This window comes from Poecilia latipinna, unplaced genomic scaffold (assembly GCF_001443285.1).
Source record: "Poecilia latipinna isolate Pla-1442-1.1 unplaced genomic scaffold, P_latipinna-1.0 Scaffold499, whole genome shotgun sequence".
NCBI lineage: Eukaryota > Metazoa > Chordata > Actinopteri > Cyprinodontiformes > Poeciliidae > Poecilia > Poecilia latipinna.
In genome coordinates this window covers 546932-561683 of record NW_015113115.1, presented here as the reverse complement: position 1 = coordinate 561683, position 14752 = coordinate 546932, and the positions used below count along the sequence as shown (strand labels likewise).

At 43.1% G+C, this 14752-nt stretch overlaps 1 protein-coding gene across 3 annotated transcripts in view; it reads left to right on the top strand.

The window, feature by feature from the left end:
- Positions 1-254: 254 nt before the first annotated feature.
- Positions 255-14752, top strand: part of hmcn2 (hemicentin 2) — a 64163-nt gene continuing 49665 nt past the window's right edge. For all 3 annotated transcript variants that reach the window (XR_001425936.1, XM_015040197.1, XM_015040196.1), the window contains exons 1-9: positions 255-2660; positions 5173-5243; positions 5544-5702; positions 6282-6404; positions 11582-11753; positions 13124-13230; positions 13319-13439; positions 13532-13795; positions 13899-14043. Coding sequence is in view for 2 of the 3 variants with exons in the window: in XM_015040197.1 (XP_014895683.1) it covers positions 2390-2660; positions 5173-5243; positions 5544-5702; positions 6282-6404; positions 11582-11753; positions 13124-13230; positions 13319-13439; positions 13532-13795; positions 13899-14043 (1433 nt within the window). In the remaining variant the exon portion in view is untranslated. The remainder of the gene's footprint in view (positions 2661-5172; positions 5244-5543; positions 5703-6281; positions 6405-11581; positions 11754-13123; positions 13231-13318; positions 13440-13531; positions 13796-13898; positions 14044-14752) is intronic.

Below are 14752 nucleotides of genomic sequence, written 5' to 3'. Positions count from 1 at the left end.
ATTTTTTCTCATCAAAGACCGGTGCATGACATACCAAAAGGAAGAAATGTCCAGATTTATGACTGTTCTGTCATTTTAAAGTCGAAGCCTTTTTGTATTTGTAGCATGTGATACTAAAAAGTGCAGTAAAACACGAGTGTGTTTGAAAGTGAAGCACCGGCCTTGTGTTTGGAAAATGAACTGGCTCTCCACCACATGCTTTGCAGGAGAACAATCACCCATTTACATTCATGTAATGCTGGAACTGTTCTCGATATTTGTATTGTGGCTCACTAACCAGGGCGCCACAGCTAATGGGGGCAGCAAGAACATTTGCAAGCAAGTCTTCTTTTGCCTGTTTGCATTATTCAGTCACTATCGAGCATCTATTTATTTCTGTGCTAAACTAAAGTGTTACGTTTTACATTGATATAGTAAAATTGTCCATGCTCAATGTGATCAGCAGCTAGCCTAGCTTGCCATTGAATTTTTTAATTTACTTTGAATTGGTGCAGCCATCCCACATACCATATACACCACAGATATGCTCTGTTGTTGCAAAATTATTTCTGCTGCAACTCAAATGTGACAGCACTTACTTATACTACACTATCCTTCACTTATCTAAGGATATTTGAAACTTATACACAAGGATATACACAGTCATGTGAAAACAAATCTGCTAAATATTCAGTTTCCTATTTTTTCCAGAATACAAGTTGCTTTAAATAAATGTAAAGAACAAAATTATCTATGTCTAAAAATGTTTTCTAACTCTAAACAAAGTTAGGACGCCCCACTCCCCAGTAGTTAGCCTCGTGGTCCAGTTTAAAGTGGTTCATTCCTGCTTCAGTTTTCATTTTATTACAGATGGGCACATATTTCCTCCAGCATGCATTTTGGTACATGTCAGAATTCAAGGTGGATTCTGTGAGGGTGAGCTGGGCCAGTCCTGCTGCAGCAAATCATGACACTTCCAGCCTCACAGTTGGTATTAGGTTATTTTCCTGCAATGTTGTATTTTGTTCTGGTGTCCAAATATACAGCTTTAGACTCCGTCCTGGTCTTGTCCACATTCTCTAAAGGAAATGTTAGTCTGTACATTCCTCTCTTTCTTATTGTGCAAAAGTAGCAGTTGTCTCTTTGGACACTTCTGTCAACATCTTTCTGTCTGCTTATTGGAGGTGACGTACTGGGATGCTCAGATCTGGTCAGGCTTGCAAATGTTAACCACTTGTTGAGTATTTCAACTTTTAAACCCCTTACCATGCTTCAATTTTCTTTCTAAAGTTCTCAGACAGCTCTTTCAATTTGACTGGCTGCCAACGTAAATGTCTGACTTTCAGACCCTCCTTCAAAATGTCTGTGTGATTTTTTAGCCATTTTACGTGCATATAAATGTGAAGATGTCCAAAATCGGCATTTTGATAAATATAAAAAGCATTTTCTTTATTTTTTTCTGGAATTTCTTAATATTTTGCAACATATGTCCAGCCTGCAGGAGGTTCTCCTAATTATTTCACTTCTTTATTTTAATTGTACATTTAATTGTACATTTTAAGACATTTTAATTGTACCTATACAAATATCCATTCATTACATGAAGCACCAGACTAATTTCTATTAGAACCACCGCCGAATAGCTTGGTAAGTCCTGTCTTTTTTTTTCTTATTAATTAAATTTGTATTTATATATAAAAACACTGTCGTGATTAATAATCTAACATTTCTACCTAGATGGAGATGGGAGGACCCTGATATTCCACTCACCAAGAGGCCACTTCTCAGCGGGGACCACATATAAAATTAGACCGGTGTCAAGCTGAATATAAACCCCGGTTATTTTTAAAAAGGCGGCTGTTACTAAGACAATGTTGTCAACGAGTTCAATATACGGACTGCAGACCCACTCGTAATGCGCGGAAATCTGTCTAAAACCTTGTCACAAGGGGCCCCCACGCGATTCTTGGAGCAAATCAAACTCAATGTTGGATTGTTTAAGCCAGCGGGGTCGTGTTACAAACACACACGCGGAGGAAAAAAAAAAAAAAAAAAAAAGCAGGTTGGGTCTTGCGAACTTTTTAATGCCATCTCCGCCCCCGGTTTGAAGCGTCAGAGCACCAGCTCTCCTGGGGCTTTCTCCAGCGCACAGCCAGTCCTCACGCTCCTCCAAACTTTACGCACGGATGTTCTGCTGTGGAAGTTGTTCAAACCCGATTTCGATGCGTTTCAGGGGAGCCGTGGTGTTCCAGAGAACTTTTCCATCTACCTGGAGCCGTCCCACGGCCATTTAAATATTTTTTTTTTTTTTTTTTTTCCATTTATGTTCTTTCTTCGCTTTATTTATTACTTTTATTCTGGTGGACAAATGCTGTAAATTTTGGAGGAATAATAATATTTTTTTAAAAAAATGTTCGGTTCCTTATTGAAGTGCCTGGTCTTGGCGCTCCTTATCAGCGTGCACAGACTCTTGGCAGACTCCTTGGTACTCCCCCGGTTTGAGGAGGTTGATGAGCCCAGTGACAGTGCCTCAACGCTGGCCTTTGTGTTCGATGTTACCGGCTCGATGTACGACGATCTGAAGCAGGTGATTGAAGGGGCCTCACGGATCCTGGAAAAGACCCTCAGCCGGAGGACCAGACCCATCAAAAACTTTGTCCTGGTCCCCTTCCACGACCCAGGTACGGTCTAATCAGACACAAATCGGTTCCAGAAAGCTGCAAAGACTTCACATGTTTATTTCCTACAATGTCCTAACTAGCAAGCCTGGGAAAAAAGTATTAATACCCATTCAACTTTTTAAGGTTCTGTCATGCTACAGCCAAGAACTTCAATGTATTTTTATTCTGATTTGATGCGACAGATAATTTGAATTTAAAGCGCTTCTTTCACCTGAGCCTTTACATCATAACCTGTGACGTAGCCTATTCAAATTCAGCATCCTCAGAAAATATTTTTGTTGAGCCACATTTTTGCAGATTTACTTGTTGTCTCTGCCAGCCAGCTTCGCACATCTAGAAAGTGAAACTTCTGCACAACAACTTGAGCTCAGACAGATTAGATGGAAAGCATATGTGAGCAGGAATTTTCAATCCCACAGATTCTTAACTAGACGTCTGGACCTTCGCTGGGTAATTCCAACACATAAATATGCTTTGATCTGAGCCGTTTCATTGTCGCTCCGGCTGCGTGTTTAGAGTCGTCGTCTTAGAACGTGAACTTCTGCCCCTGTTTTAAATCTTTTGCAGCACCTGAGAGATTTTTCTACATGTAGCTGCATCTTCTCGTCAGCTCCAAAGAGTTTTGGCTTCCCCATAGGATGATGCTGCCACCACTCTGCCTCACGAAGGCGATTGCGTCCACGTAGCCACACTATGTGTGAACCAAAAAAGTTAAATTTTGTTCTCCTTTTCCTGCATTTTCATTGTGTTCATACATTCTGTTTTATGCGTCTCTTCTTGAGGAACAACCTGCGGTTATTGTATCGACAGATTCTCACACCTAAGCCAAAGTTATCTGCTGTCTCCTCCAGACTCTCCTTGCACCTCGCGGCTGTTTGTGTTTGTTGATTCTTTTCATGTCCACATGGGTGGGTTGAACAGATCTTTTTATCGCTCAACTGTCTGATGGTTGCTCTGTTTACTAAGCATCCTCAAGCCAGTTGATTGTAGTTGATTGTATTAGGGTTAAAGGAGGCTAAATCTAAATACTTGAAACAGTTTTCAGATATTTATTTGCAAAGAACTTTATATGTTTGCACCACTTTTTGCTAGTATGTCAAAGGGGTGTCAAACTTACTTCCATTTTATGCCACATCAAGTTTATCAAACCAGCCAGGCGTGGAGCAGGAAAGCCGGAGTTCTGTAGAGTAACAGGTAAGCGTCTTCCCCCACCAGCATCTGTCCTCTTCTTGGAAAAGCTTCAGCTTGAAAATAAGAGTCCTCCAGTGGTGTTTGTGCTCTGATGAGAAGCATATGCCGGCTGCTTGTGTGTAATTACCCCAGTCGTTCCCCCCCCCCCACCCCCTTTCTAAGCACACAAACATACATACACACACTTGCTAACCCCCAGTTACCCCCCTCCACACCACAGTCTCCGGAAAACCCTCTCAGCTCCTGCCCCCCTCTCGCTCCCCCTGCCCCCGGTTTAGCCAGCCTTGGGGAGAGCACGTGGGGGTGGTGGGGACTAACACCACACATGCTGTCTGTGTTTAATGTGCCCTGCCCTCGGGGACCTTGTAAACCTCCAAGATTGCAAAGAAGCGGCAGCGGCTGACAAACAAAGAGTCGTGACAGTGCTGTCAGTGTTTTACAGGCACCGACAAGGAAGGGGAGGAGGAGGAGGAGGAAGAGTAAGGCAACTTGAAAGGCAGCAATACTGGGGGAAAAAAAAAGAAAAAAAAAAAGATTGTGATCAAGTATGAAATATCATCAGCCTGACACACGTCTGCAAGCTCTGTTTTTCATGTCAGAGTGGTTCTTTTTGATAGTTGGAATAACAATCGCAAGGCAGAACTCACGAGGCTCCACCCTACCTGATGGGGGTCTTCTTTGTCAGAGCGGCAGCAGCAGTGTTCAATAGGAAGAACAATGCCTTCATTGTGTCATTGCTGATGTTTATTGCTTCACTGACTGACTGCAGAGACTGTCAAAGTGAGCATCAGGCTGTAACTGGCTTTTATCCATCATCTTGCGCCTGCTGCTCCTCCAGTCCTTTGGGAAGTCGCTCGGATGAAAATGCTGACGGCGGCAGAAAGTGACTGCTCCGTCTTTGTCCGTGAGGCTTTGGCCAGGTTTCAGTGAACTGTTCAAGAAAAAAGAAAGAATAAATGTATTAATTCTGTTAGTGCATCAACCCTCTGCTGTGCCCAGCGTACAAATTAGATCCATGCCGAGCACAACAGGCTTCATCATTTGGGTCCTTATTAATTAGGCTGCTGGTTATCTGATTTTGTCACTGTTCTTAGCAGCTGAGCTAAATAAAGCGGAGTTAATCTTCATTATCACTGCAACATGAACACGCAAGGAGGCAAAACTGGAATCTGCCGAGAGGGGACAACTAAATAGTTCCTTCTGGTGGGGTTATGACGAATGTTCTGCAACCAGAAGATATTGAGATGACTTTATCTTGAGTGCTCCATGTCGTCAAAGATAAAGGTAAATCTCCTCTCGATGACCTTTTTCACCTTTGCAGATATCGGCCCTGTGTCCATCACCACTGACCCGAAGAAGTTCCAGCAGGATCTGCAAGAGTTGTTTGTCCAGGTGCGAAAGAAAACACACAAAGCAGTTGTATTTATTTAGCTCCTCTATACCAACCAAACAAAACAATCAGGTGATTATGGTAAATTCTTGAACAAAGAGTAACATCAGCAAAAATTGCAGATGAGGTCAACAGTATTTATTTATTCCAACAAGAGGATGTGCTGCTGTGTTCATTGGTATTATGTTAATAATGTGTACGCGTTGCAAGATCTGACACGTTCATCCTGACTGTCGGCAACAAAAGTCGGATCCTGACATCCTTCACACACAACTCGAGTAAATGTGCTTCTTGTCAAACAGGGTGGAGGCGACTGCCCTGAGATGAGCATAGGAGCTATAAAGAAGGCCTTAGAGGTTTCACTGCCAGGATCCTTCATCTATGTTTTCACCGATGCCCGGGCCAAAGACTTCCGCCTGAAAAGAGACGTTCTGCGACTGGTGCAGCTCCGTCAATCACAGGTACTAAGACTGAAAACTTGTGCTGCAATGCGCAGATTTAGAAGAGATTTGTGTGTATTTTTAAAAAAAATAAAGATCTGGATAATAAGAGTACACAAAGTGGCGAAAAGGGACATGTTGTTTTCTTTTTCTTTCAAGTGAAAACCTGAAACGTGTGAGTCAAAACGTTCTTTTGATGGCTGTTTCTGCCAGCTTTTCATATCTGTAGAGACAGAAACTTTATCCCATTCTTCTTTGCAAAATAGCTCAGCCTCATTCAGATTGGACAGAGAAATGATTTATCTTCAGTAAGTTCTGCCACAGATTCTCTGTTGGACTTCAGCCTGGACTTTGACTGGGTCATTCTAACCTCGAATTTATCTAAATCTTGGCAGAGATCATTTTTCTCATTAACTTCAAAAGGCTTCACTATCCCTGAAAAAGAGACTCGTCAGAAATCACGTCACACCTTTCAGGTTTTATTTACTTACATTTTAAAGACTTATGTGTTTTTTTTCCCAGCCATTTCCATTTCTTTGTTTTTTTTGATCTGCAACTTTAAAAAAAAAAAAAAAAACCTGCCTGACTCTGTGTCGTCAGGTTGTATTTGTGTTGACCGGAGATTGCGGGGACCGCTCTCAGCCCGGCTACAGGGCGTACGAGGAGATCGCCGCCACCTCCTCAGGACAAATCTTTCACCTGGACAAGCAGCAGGTGAACGAGGTAAGACCGTGACAGAACAGACTCAAGCATCTAATTTTTTAATGTAAAATTAATGAGTTGAAGCAACATTGAAGATCAGGCACTCTGCAGCGTTTTGTTCATCTTTATCCTATTCGTGGAAACATGCTGCGGCGTGCAATGATGTAGCATTACATTCCTGGCTCGGCTCATTAAAATAAGGACTTTGTAAACAGAAATCGCCATCAGGCACTCATTTATATTTAACTGATATCTCAATAGTCAGCAGCAATAAACTCTCTTTGTCTCCGTCTATAGAGCTGTCTAGCTATAGATTTGTTCTCCACAAAGGAAATGAAGAGCATAAGGTTACCGAGCACCGCCAGGTAGCTGTGTCCTTCATGCCTTATGTAATCGTAAAGTGACAGTTACCATGAAAGGTAGGGTCAGGCTGAGGTCTGTCTGTCCACTTTAGATTAGAAAGACTTTTAAGAGTATTGGTGCGCTGATTTAATGGGGATATATTGCAGCAGAGAGCTGTCCAGTGGTTATGTGAAACACAGCGGAGGTGAATGGAAGTGGCTGAAAGAGAAAATCAGTCTGCTTTTCTCTTCAGAGTTTGAGTATAGTGGAGTAATGCAGGTGTAAAAATGTTAATCAGAGGACACTGCCTGTCACCCCATTCATTTTCTGTCACTTAGTTGGTTTTATAAAGGCTCTTCAAGCTGCGTGGTGTTTGTAGGGGAAGTCAGAATACTGACATGTATAATCTCTTTTTAATTAGCTCAGACACTGAGGAAAAAAAAAAATCCTTTGCTGCAGCTAATTATTGAGGGAAAACTTGCTGGGGGAAGGTTTGGAGAGGCCATACTGTTAATCATAGCTAAATATCTGGAAAAGGTAACGCTGCTTCTGCCGTCATCTCGGTGTTGTCCGCATGAGATCACACATCCATTCAACACGTTCCAATTAGAATGACTTGTTCTGCCAAGAAAACAGCCTATCTTCTGTTTGCAGCAGACAGTGGTGCTCTGCAGATCCAGGTGACATGTCGTCATCCACTTATGGTTGTCATCTTCTGTTTTAGGGAAGCGTGGCTCCATATGTGTATATATCCACTTTAATTATATTTTGTGCATAAAACTAACAGAGGAATGTTCAGAAGTGATGCCTGTACAGCCTCAAGCTGCTTAGGAACATTTCCTGTAGCCCATTTTGGTGTTAATAATAATAATAAAAAAGCAATAAAACTAGTTCATTTTTGTTAGCTTTTTTGTGAACCCATAAAAAACGGAAACCTAATATTCTTGCCTGCATTTTTATTTTTATTTTTTTGTTGAATGAAATGTGTCAGCTTATATGTAATGCAATCATGCCATCTGGTAGTTACACGGCTATTCATAGCTGCATACATTTTCACCAGGGTTGTCCAAGCTTTCCATGCTGTTTTATTTACTTGCCGGTCCGGAGAAGAGCAGCAGCAGCAGCAGCAGCAGCAGCAGCAGCAGCAGCAGCAGCAGCAGCAGCAGCAGCAGAAGAACAGGCACAGAGCCTATCAGACTGCTACAGCAGCAATTTCATTCAGTCTAATCAAACGATATTAAAACTTCCTGTTCATACGATACGGCTGAGGGATTCTTTTATATCGGAAGGAGCTTGTACCAGAAGCCGCCCCCCCCCTCTGCGACCCCCCGACCCCGCAACCCTCCCTGTTCTCTGGGGCCAAAGACAACTGGGGCTCGCTTCCCAGTCAGACGTAAAAGAAGCCAGAGTTTCCTCTGGAAGAGACACTGGTATCCTGCATGTCAACACAGGAGATGGCTGGGTAGCGCTGTGCTGAAGCCAGAGGTTCTGGATCCTGGTGGCCCACTGAACCTGTGAACTCTCCAGTGTTTGTGTGTGTGTGCGTGTGTGGGTCTGTTTCCTGTCAGCTCCTGCTTGTACGTATAGCATACATTCGCCTGCGTGTGGGGCAGCTCGTTTCATTATCACACCATAATCCTGCCAGCTGTTTAAAGAGAGCCTGAACGTGATTTTTTTGTGTGTGTGTGACGGGAGTATTAGGAGGGTGGGTCCAGTCTCGCTCCAACACCCCACCTCCGGACGGCTAACTTTTGACTGCTGCAAGTATTCAAGCAGATCTTCGGTGTACGGTTACACGCTTGCGCGTACTTGTTTTATTTTCTTGAATCCGTTTCGATTACACTTCTTGTGTGGCACGCATTTTTAGAAAATGTTGCAAATCTTTTAATCCATAAAAACCTCAAAAGCGCTACCGCTCTGACCAAAATGTTCTCCCTTAATAACAGTTTAATAATGTGCACACAAATGACAGATATAGAGTCCTTTTTTTTCTGTGTGCAGAGAGGAAGTTAATACAGAGCACTTATGTTACGCTCTAATCCCAGGATACGCTCTGTAATGGTTTTGCTCGTTCCAACGCAGCTGCTTAGTGGCATCGACTCAGTGTCCTCACACTACAGCTCCCTCTACTCTCAATATAACACAGCCTTTACGTTTGACTGGTTGGGATCTGAGAGAGAATGTGCATACGGGGAGGAAGAGCTCATGTTGCTGTGATGGAGTGTGAAATGTACATTTTATAATAATCTTTAAAATTCTGTTTATACACGAGGGCTTTGACTTTTAATTGATTATTTGCGGGCTTCCAGGTAACTAAAACTGAACATTTCAACACATTTTATTTAGATTTTATGTAATAGTCAATAGAAACTAGTGCATAATTACAAGGAAAAGAAAAGCATTACGTGGTTTTCATGTGTCTTTACAAATAAATCTCTGCAAAGTGCGTTATCCATATCTATTTAACCCCCGTCACTCTGAAACCACTAAACTGAACCTTACCTAAGTAAAGAATCCTGATAACTTAATTAAGAAAACCAAAGAATACAGCAGACATGTCGGAGAATGTTTTGGAGAAGCCGAAAGCAGGGTTAGATGAGTTTTAAAAAATCCAAAACTTGTCATGGAGTAACTTATTAAGACATAGGGAACCACGCAAACTCATAGATGCATGGTAACTCTGGGGGAGCTGCAGAGATCCACAGCTGGAATAGAATAATCTGTTAACAGCACAAACAAACAAAAGATGTAGACTCTTCAGATCTTGACTGAGTGGAAGGAAACTACAAATACATATTTAAACGCAAGGAAATATCGATCAGCATTAAATTAGCCAATCAAGTGGTCGAATTTGATTTCATTAACACAATTTGGTTGACGGGTTCGTGTTTTTCCGAGGAGAAAGGTGCGCATATTTGCGTGTACTGTTGCCCTTCTGGTTTCCTCATCATGTGGATTCGGTAGTGAGTGAAGGGGGTGGTAATGGTTCTCATGCATAAAATGAAATGTAGGTAATATCCACTCTTAAGTCTGAGCTGCCTCTCTCTAGCGGTCTCTGCGTGTCGAGGCCCCCGCCGAGAAAGGAGCAGGGGCTCCATCTGGTGCGGCCCACTCTTATTTGTAGCAGGACATTTCACAGCAAAATGTCTGCGGTTGCGGTGTTTAAACCTGGGTAAAGACTAAACTGACCCCTGCCCACCGGGACGTCTGGAGTCAGGCTTCCTAACCGCAGCGTGGATACATATTTTTTTCTCATACGTGGATGAGTCAGGGGGGATGATGGGGGCAATCCAGCTTGTGCTTACCTCTCCTTCCCTGACTCATCTGTTGAGCTGCTTCGACTAACAGAGGGGAGTCCTTCCTGTAGGCCCATTCATCTGAGACTCGCGGGATGAGGTTACGCAGGATGTGTGATCTTTCGCCTTCCCGGCGTTTGAGACGGGGAGAGGCCGCGGAGCCCTGCCGAGGCCTGGACGGCGAGTCGTCCCGTCTCTGGGCTTTGCTTCCTTTTATCCGAGCCCTGAGCGGATTCAAACCAACTCCTCCCTTCGGTCTTGACTTGAACCAGCAGCGGTCACCGTCCAGCCGTCCGTCCCGAGGCAGATGTAGGACATCTTGGTTTGTAGTTTCCTGTTCTGCTGGTGATGGCTGCACATGTGGCAGTCATTACAGCTGTTTCCAGTTTTCAAAGAGAGACCAGCTGCTGTCAGTACTCAATTGAAACGACATAGAGGGGAAAAAAAAAAAAAAAAAGAAGAGATTTGATGATTGCGTTTTAAAAATTTGTTCTTATCTTCTGTTGGTTTTAAACTTCCTAAAATATATTTCTGGAAATGACGTGTCACGGCCCGGCTTTCGACATGAAAACATGCCTGCGAGGTTAAAATAAACACTAGACGTCAGTTGCTTGTTAAGCTTTCAGAAGATGGAAGAGTTTTGGTCTGTTGTGGCCAATGAAAGGAGACACTGGGAAATGTCTCTGGCTTCTGTTTCCATTTCTGGGGAAAAAGAGAAGAAAACTGGGAAAATGTGGGAATCAATACCATCACAATTACTACACATAGAGAGTAAAACAGCTGTCAAAACTGAAAGTCTATAATGTCAGATGCGTCTCCCGAGAGCTTCTGAGTGACTTGATATTCTGAGTAATTACTGCTTTTGCAATTAGGTACAATCAACCTGTCCGTGGTTATTTCAGTGTTTGGATAACTTTCACGCTGCGCGTTGGGATGACTAAGTGAGCCGAGTGTGTCACCACCTGACTGAACCTTTCCCTTTAAATTTAATGGTTTCCCTAGAAAAGTGTGGGGCGGGAGGGGGGGAGTGGGTTACAGTCAGCGACCTCTGTTTCTGTTATCCTTAGTCAGGTTGTTCCGAGGACAAAAAAAAAAAAGTTCAGCTCAATATGCAAGTTTGGTTCTAAAACACAGCCAGCGCTGCCACCCCCAGATCCAGCTATGCTTTTCCGTTCCGAGCAGGAAGCTGTGATTCATTAGAGCCGGAGAAAGACTACTGTCTGAAATACTTCCACTGTGAGAGACGCTCTTCTGGGAATATATGCTTGAGAGTGTAGAAAACTGTATGTTATCAGTTTGACAGCTGAGACGTTTCACTTGTCCTTTGTTTAGGCAAAAACCTCTCTCTGGAATACTTTAGTGATGAAAGCAAAGTCTAAAGACAAAGAGCAGGGAAGGGAAGGCGTGCCAGGAAAAGTCCTTCCGGTTCCTGCGTTGTGTATTTTAAGTTAAGAAGGGAGACCTCTGGTTAGCCGGATGATGAGCACGTCTCTTTGCACATAAGTTTTTTTTCTTGTTGTTGTTTTTGGTCGTAAAATTCTGTTTTTCCTCTCCTGTCAGGTACTAAAGTGGGTAGAAGAGACGGTTCAGGCCATGAAAGTCCACCTGCTGTCCTCTAACCACGACAGTGCCCAGGAAAACAAGTGGGAAGTGCCCTTTGACCCCAGTCTCAGGGAGGTCACCGTCTCACTCAGCGGACCGGCGCCACAAATCGAGCTCAGTGACCCCTACGGTTGTTACGCAGTTTGCTTCCTCCCATCTTTTCTTGTACATTCACAGAATAATGAGTGACTCTTAAAATTTGAACACACATTTTACTGTGGTTTGCACAGGTATCAACATTTTACACATTTTCTTTCTTTCCTTTTAGCCACAAATTTAATGTATTTTAATGAGAGTCATTGTGGCCCTCAATACAAAACAGACAAGTCAGGGAACAATACCATAAACTCTCAAAAACACCTGTGCCGATAAAACATTTTACTGGACGATGAATTGCCCCAGAAATTATTGCGATGAATGATAATATTGTTGTTTTGAGACCGTTTTCAATTAATGTTGACAATGGCACAAAAATGCAACGTTGCCCTCAAAGGCAATCTCAAAAGTTTAATTTTGTAAAGAACACTTAGCTAGAAGAAAAATAATAAATAAAGAGGAAATAAAAACAACCCACAAGCGAAACCATGAATTACGTGGATTACAAAGTCTCTGTAAACAAAATCGCCCTTCAAAAAATATTGATAATCAGAATGAAAATTACTGACTTAATTTAATATGTTATTAACTGATTGATTGTTTATTCCGAATGTCTTACTCTCAGCGTCTCTCAGAGGACTGTTCAATCCATCTTCCAAAAATGAATCGATCCTGTCAATACTTGTTCATTTCTTCACACACCGGGAAAGGGAATCAATAATCAGAAATCAGCCAAAAAAAGCAATGGTTCACTCTCTAGGGGAGCTGCAAAGATCCACATCTAAAGCTGAGAGGGGGAAATAGTAGATGTGCATTCCACAAAAATGTCTTCTACTGTTGAAGTAAGCCAGAAGAAGCCCAGTTTGTAGTTTGCCTCAAGCCATGTAGGGAACACAGCATACTTTTGGAAGAAGATCCTCTTGTCAGATGAGCTTAAAACATAACTTTTTGGCCTGCATTCAGACGCTGCGTTTGGCAGGAAGCTAACCCTGCCCATCTTCATGATGACACACAGTGGGGGCAGCTTCATGTGGCAGGGAGGCTATTGTCCTGTACGTCAGGGAAGCTGAACAGAGTTGATGATTAGATCTCTGGAGCCTGAATATTGCTGTTCAGCGATGGTCTCCGTCCAATCTGGCAGAGCTGGAGATAATTTGTTAAGAAGACTGGGGGAACAAAAACTCTTTAGATGGCCAAAACTGGAAGAGACATTCTCGAAAAACTCTTAGGCCCAAAAGTTGGGTCCTTCAAACTGCTGACAAGGTGAACACAATGCATGCCATATTTTTCTGATTGAAAAACAATGTAAAATGGTAAAATGTATATTTTGTAATGTGCCTTGTAAAAGTCTTTCACAAGGCACCTTTACCGTGAATAATCTCTGTTTTCGCTTCTTTCCTCAAGGTCGAGTCGTTGGTGCTGAGCAGGGCCTGAAGGAACTGCTGAATATTCCCAACTCGGCTCGTGTCATCAACCTGAAGTTTCCGAGACCCGGATTCTGGAAACTCAAGGTACTTTGACTTGAGAAAAGTGGACACAAAATGTATTCTTTGGTTTCTTCGACAGTTGGCCAATTAAACTCTGCTCACCTTTTTAAAGGTGAGCTGCAGTGGGCGCCATACTCTGAGGGTCACCGGGGTCAGCAGTCTAGATTTCCGGGCCGGCTTTTCGACTTTGCCTGTCTCAGAGTTCAACCACACCAGAGAGAGACCAGTCAAAGGTGCTGACAGGCTTCTATTAGCAGTTACATTTTTATGAAAAGGAGAAAGTGTGTTTGACGCTTGATATTTCCTTCCCCCCTTCCCCACCCAGGACTCCCAGCCCATGTCATGCTAAAATGTACCGGCCTGAAGCCGCCGGGTTACCTGAGCCAGGTGGAGCTCATGTCTGCCTCGGGACGCTCCTTACGCACCATCCCCGTATCTCTGCCCTCTGACCTCGGCCAACAAGGGTTGTGGACTCTCCCGGAGTTCCGCACCCCACCGCAGAGCTTCTTCATCAAGGCAACGGGCAATGACGAATCTGGCTTCCGCTTCCAGAGACTGTCGAGTGTTTCCTACACCAACATCATTCCAGGCAAGGCTACAACCAGCAATCCTCGCGGAAATATTTCACCCACGTCAACACCTTGTCCATCTGCCCCGTGACCTTTTAACCTTTTGTTTCCTCCTTCCTGTAGATCCCCCAGCTGTGAGAATGCCTAATGTGGTAAGGGGCTTTTACATGCAGCCTGCCACCATTGGCTGCTCCGTGCAGAGCGACATTCCCTACAGGCTGAGATTCACCAGAAGTGGGATCACACTGGGAGAGGAGAAGCATTTCCAGTGAGTCCCCCCCCTCTCACGCTCCTCCTCGTTGTTTTCCTGATGCTCTTCTGCAGAGTTTGGTCTAACTTTCAGTCAGGTTCCTTTAGACGCGGCTCCTTCAAGCACGCATGACCCCTTTCATCGCTAATTAAGTTGCTCCCTACTCTCCCCAGTGAACACGGCTGCAAGGCATTAGTGTTGCCTGACTCTTGCATTTTATTGGCTCATCTGTCAAGAATCAAGCCTACACAGCCCATTTTTTGTGTTTTTGGAGAACATTACATATTCGATTGTGTCATCATAAAAAAATTAAAACTTCTATTTTTTTTTTTTTTTTGTCTGTTGATAATCTGCTTTAAATTACATTTATAAAGTATGACTGAATTTTGGTGAAAATATATCTGGATTATCCACAGATGAGAGCCTGCGGCTTAAACCCTAGTTTCACTCTCCACAGACTCAGCCTTCACCTTCATGGTCCGTTTTTATCTCATGCAATCAAACGTAAGCCAGTAAGTGTAAATAATTTGAGTACATAATTCTTGCTTCCAGCTAAATTACAGAAGTGTAGAAAAATCTAATGGCGTAGTACATATGTAGTTCTATGTGATATCTTTGTAAAATAATAAACCGCAGTTTCCAAGTTTTCTGTTTTTCTTCTTTTTTTTGGGGGGGGGGGGGGTTTGAGACACTTTTTAATTAAGAAGCCAGCGGGAAAAAACCAAAA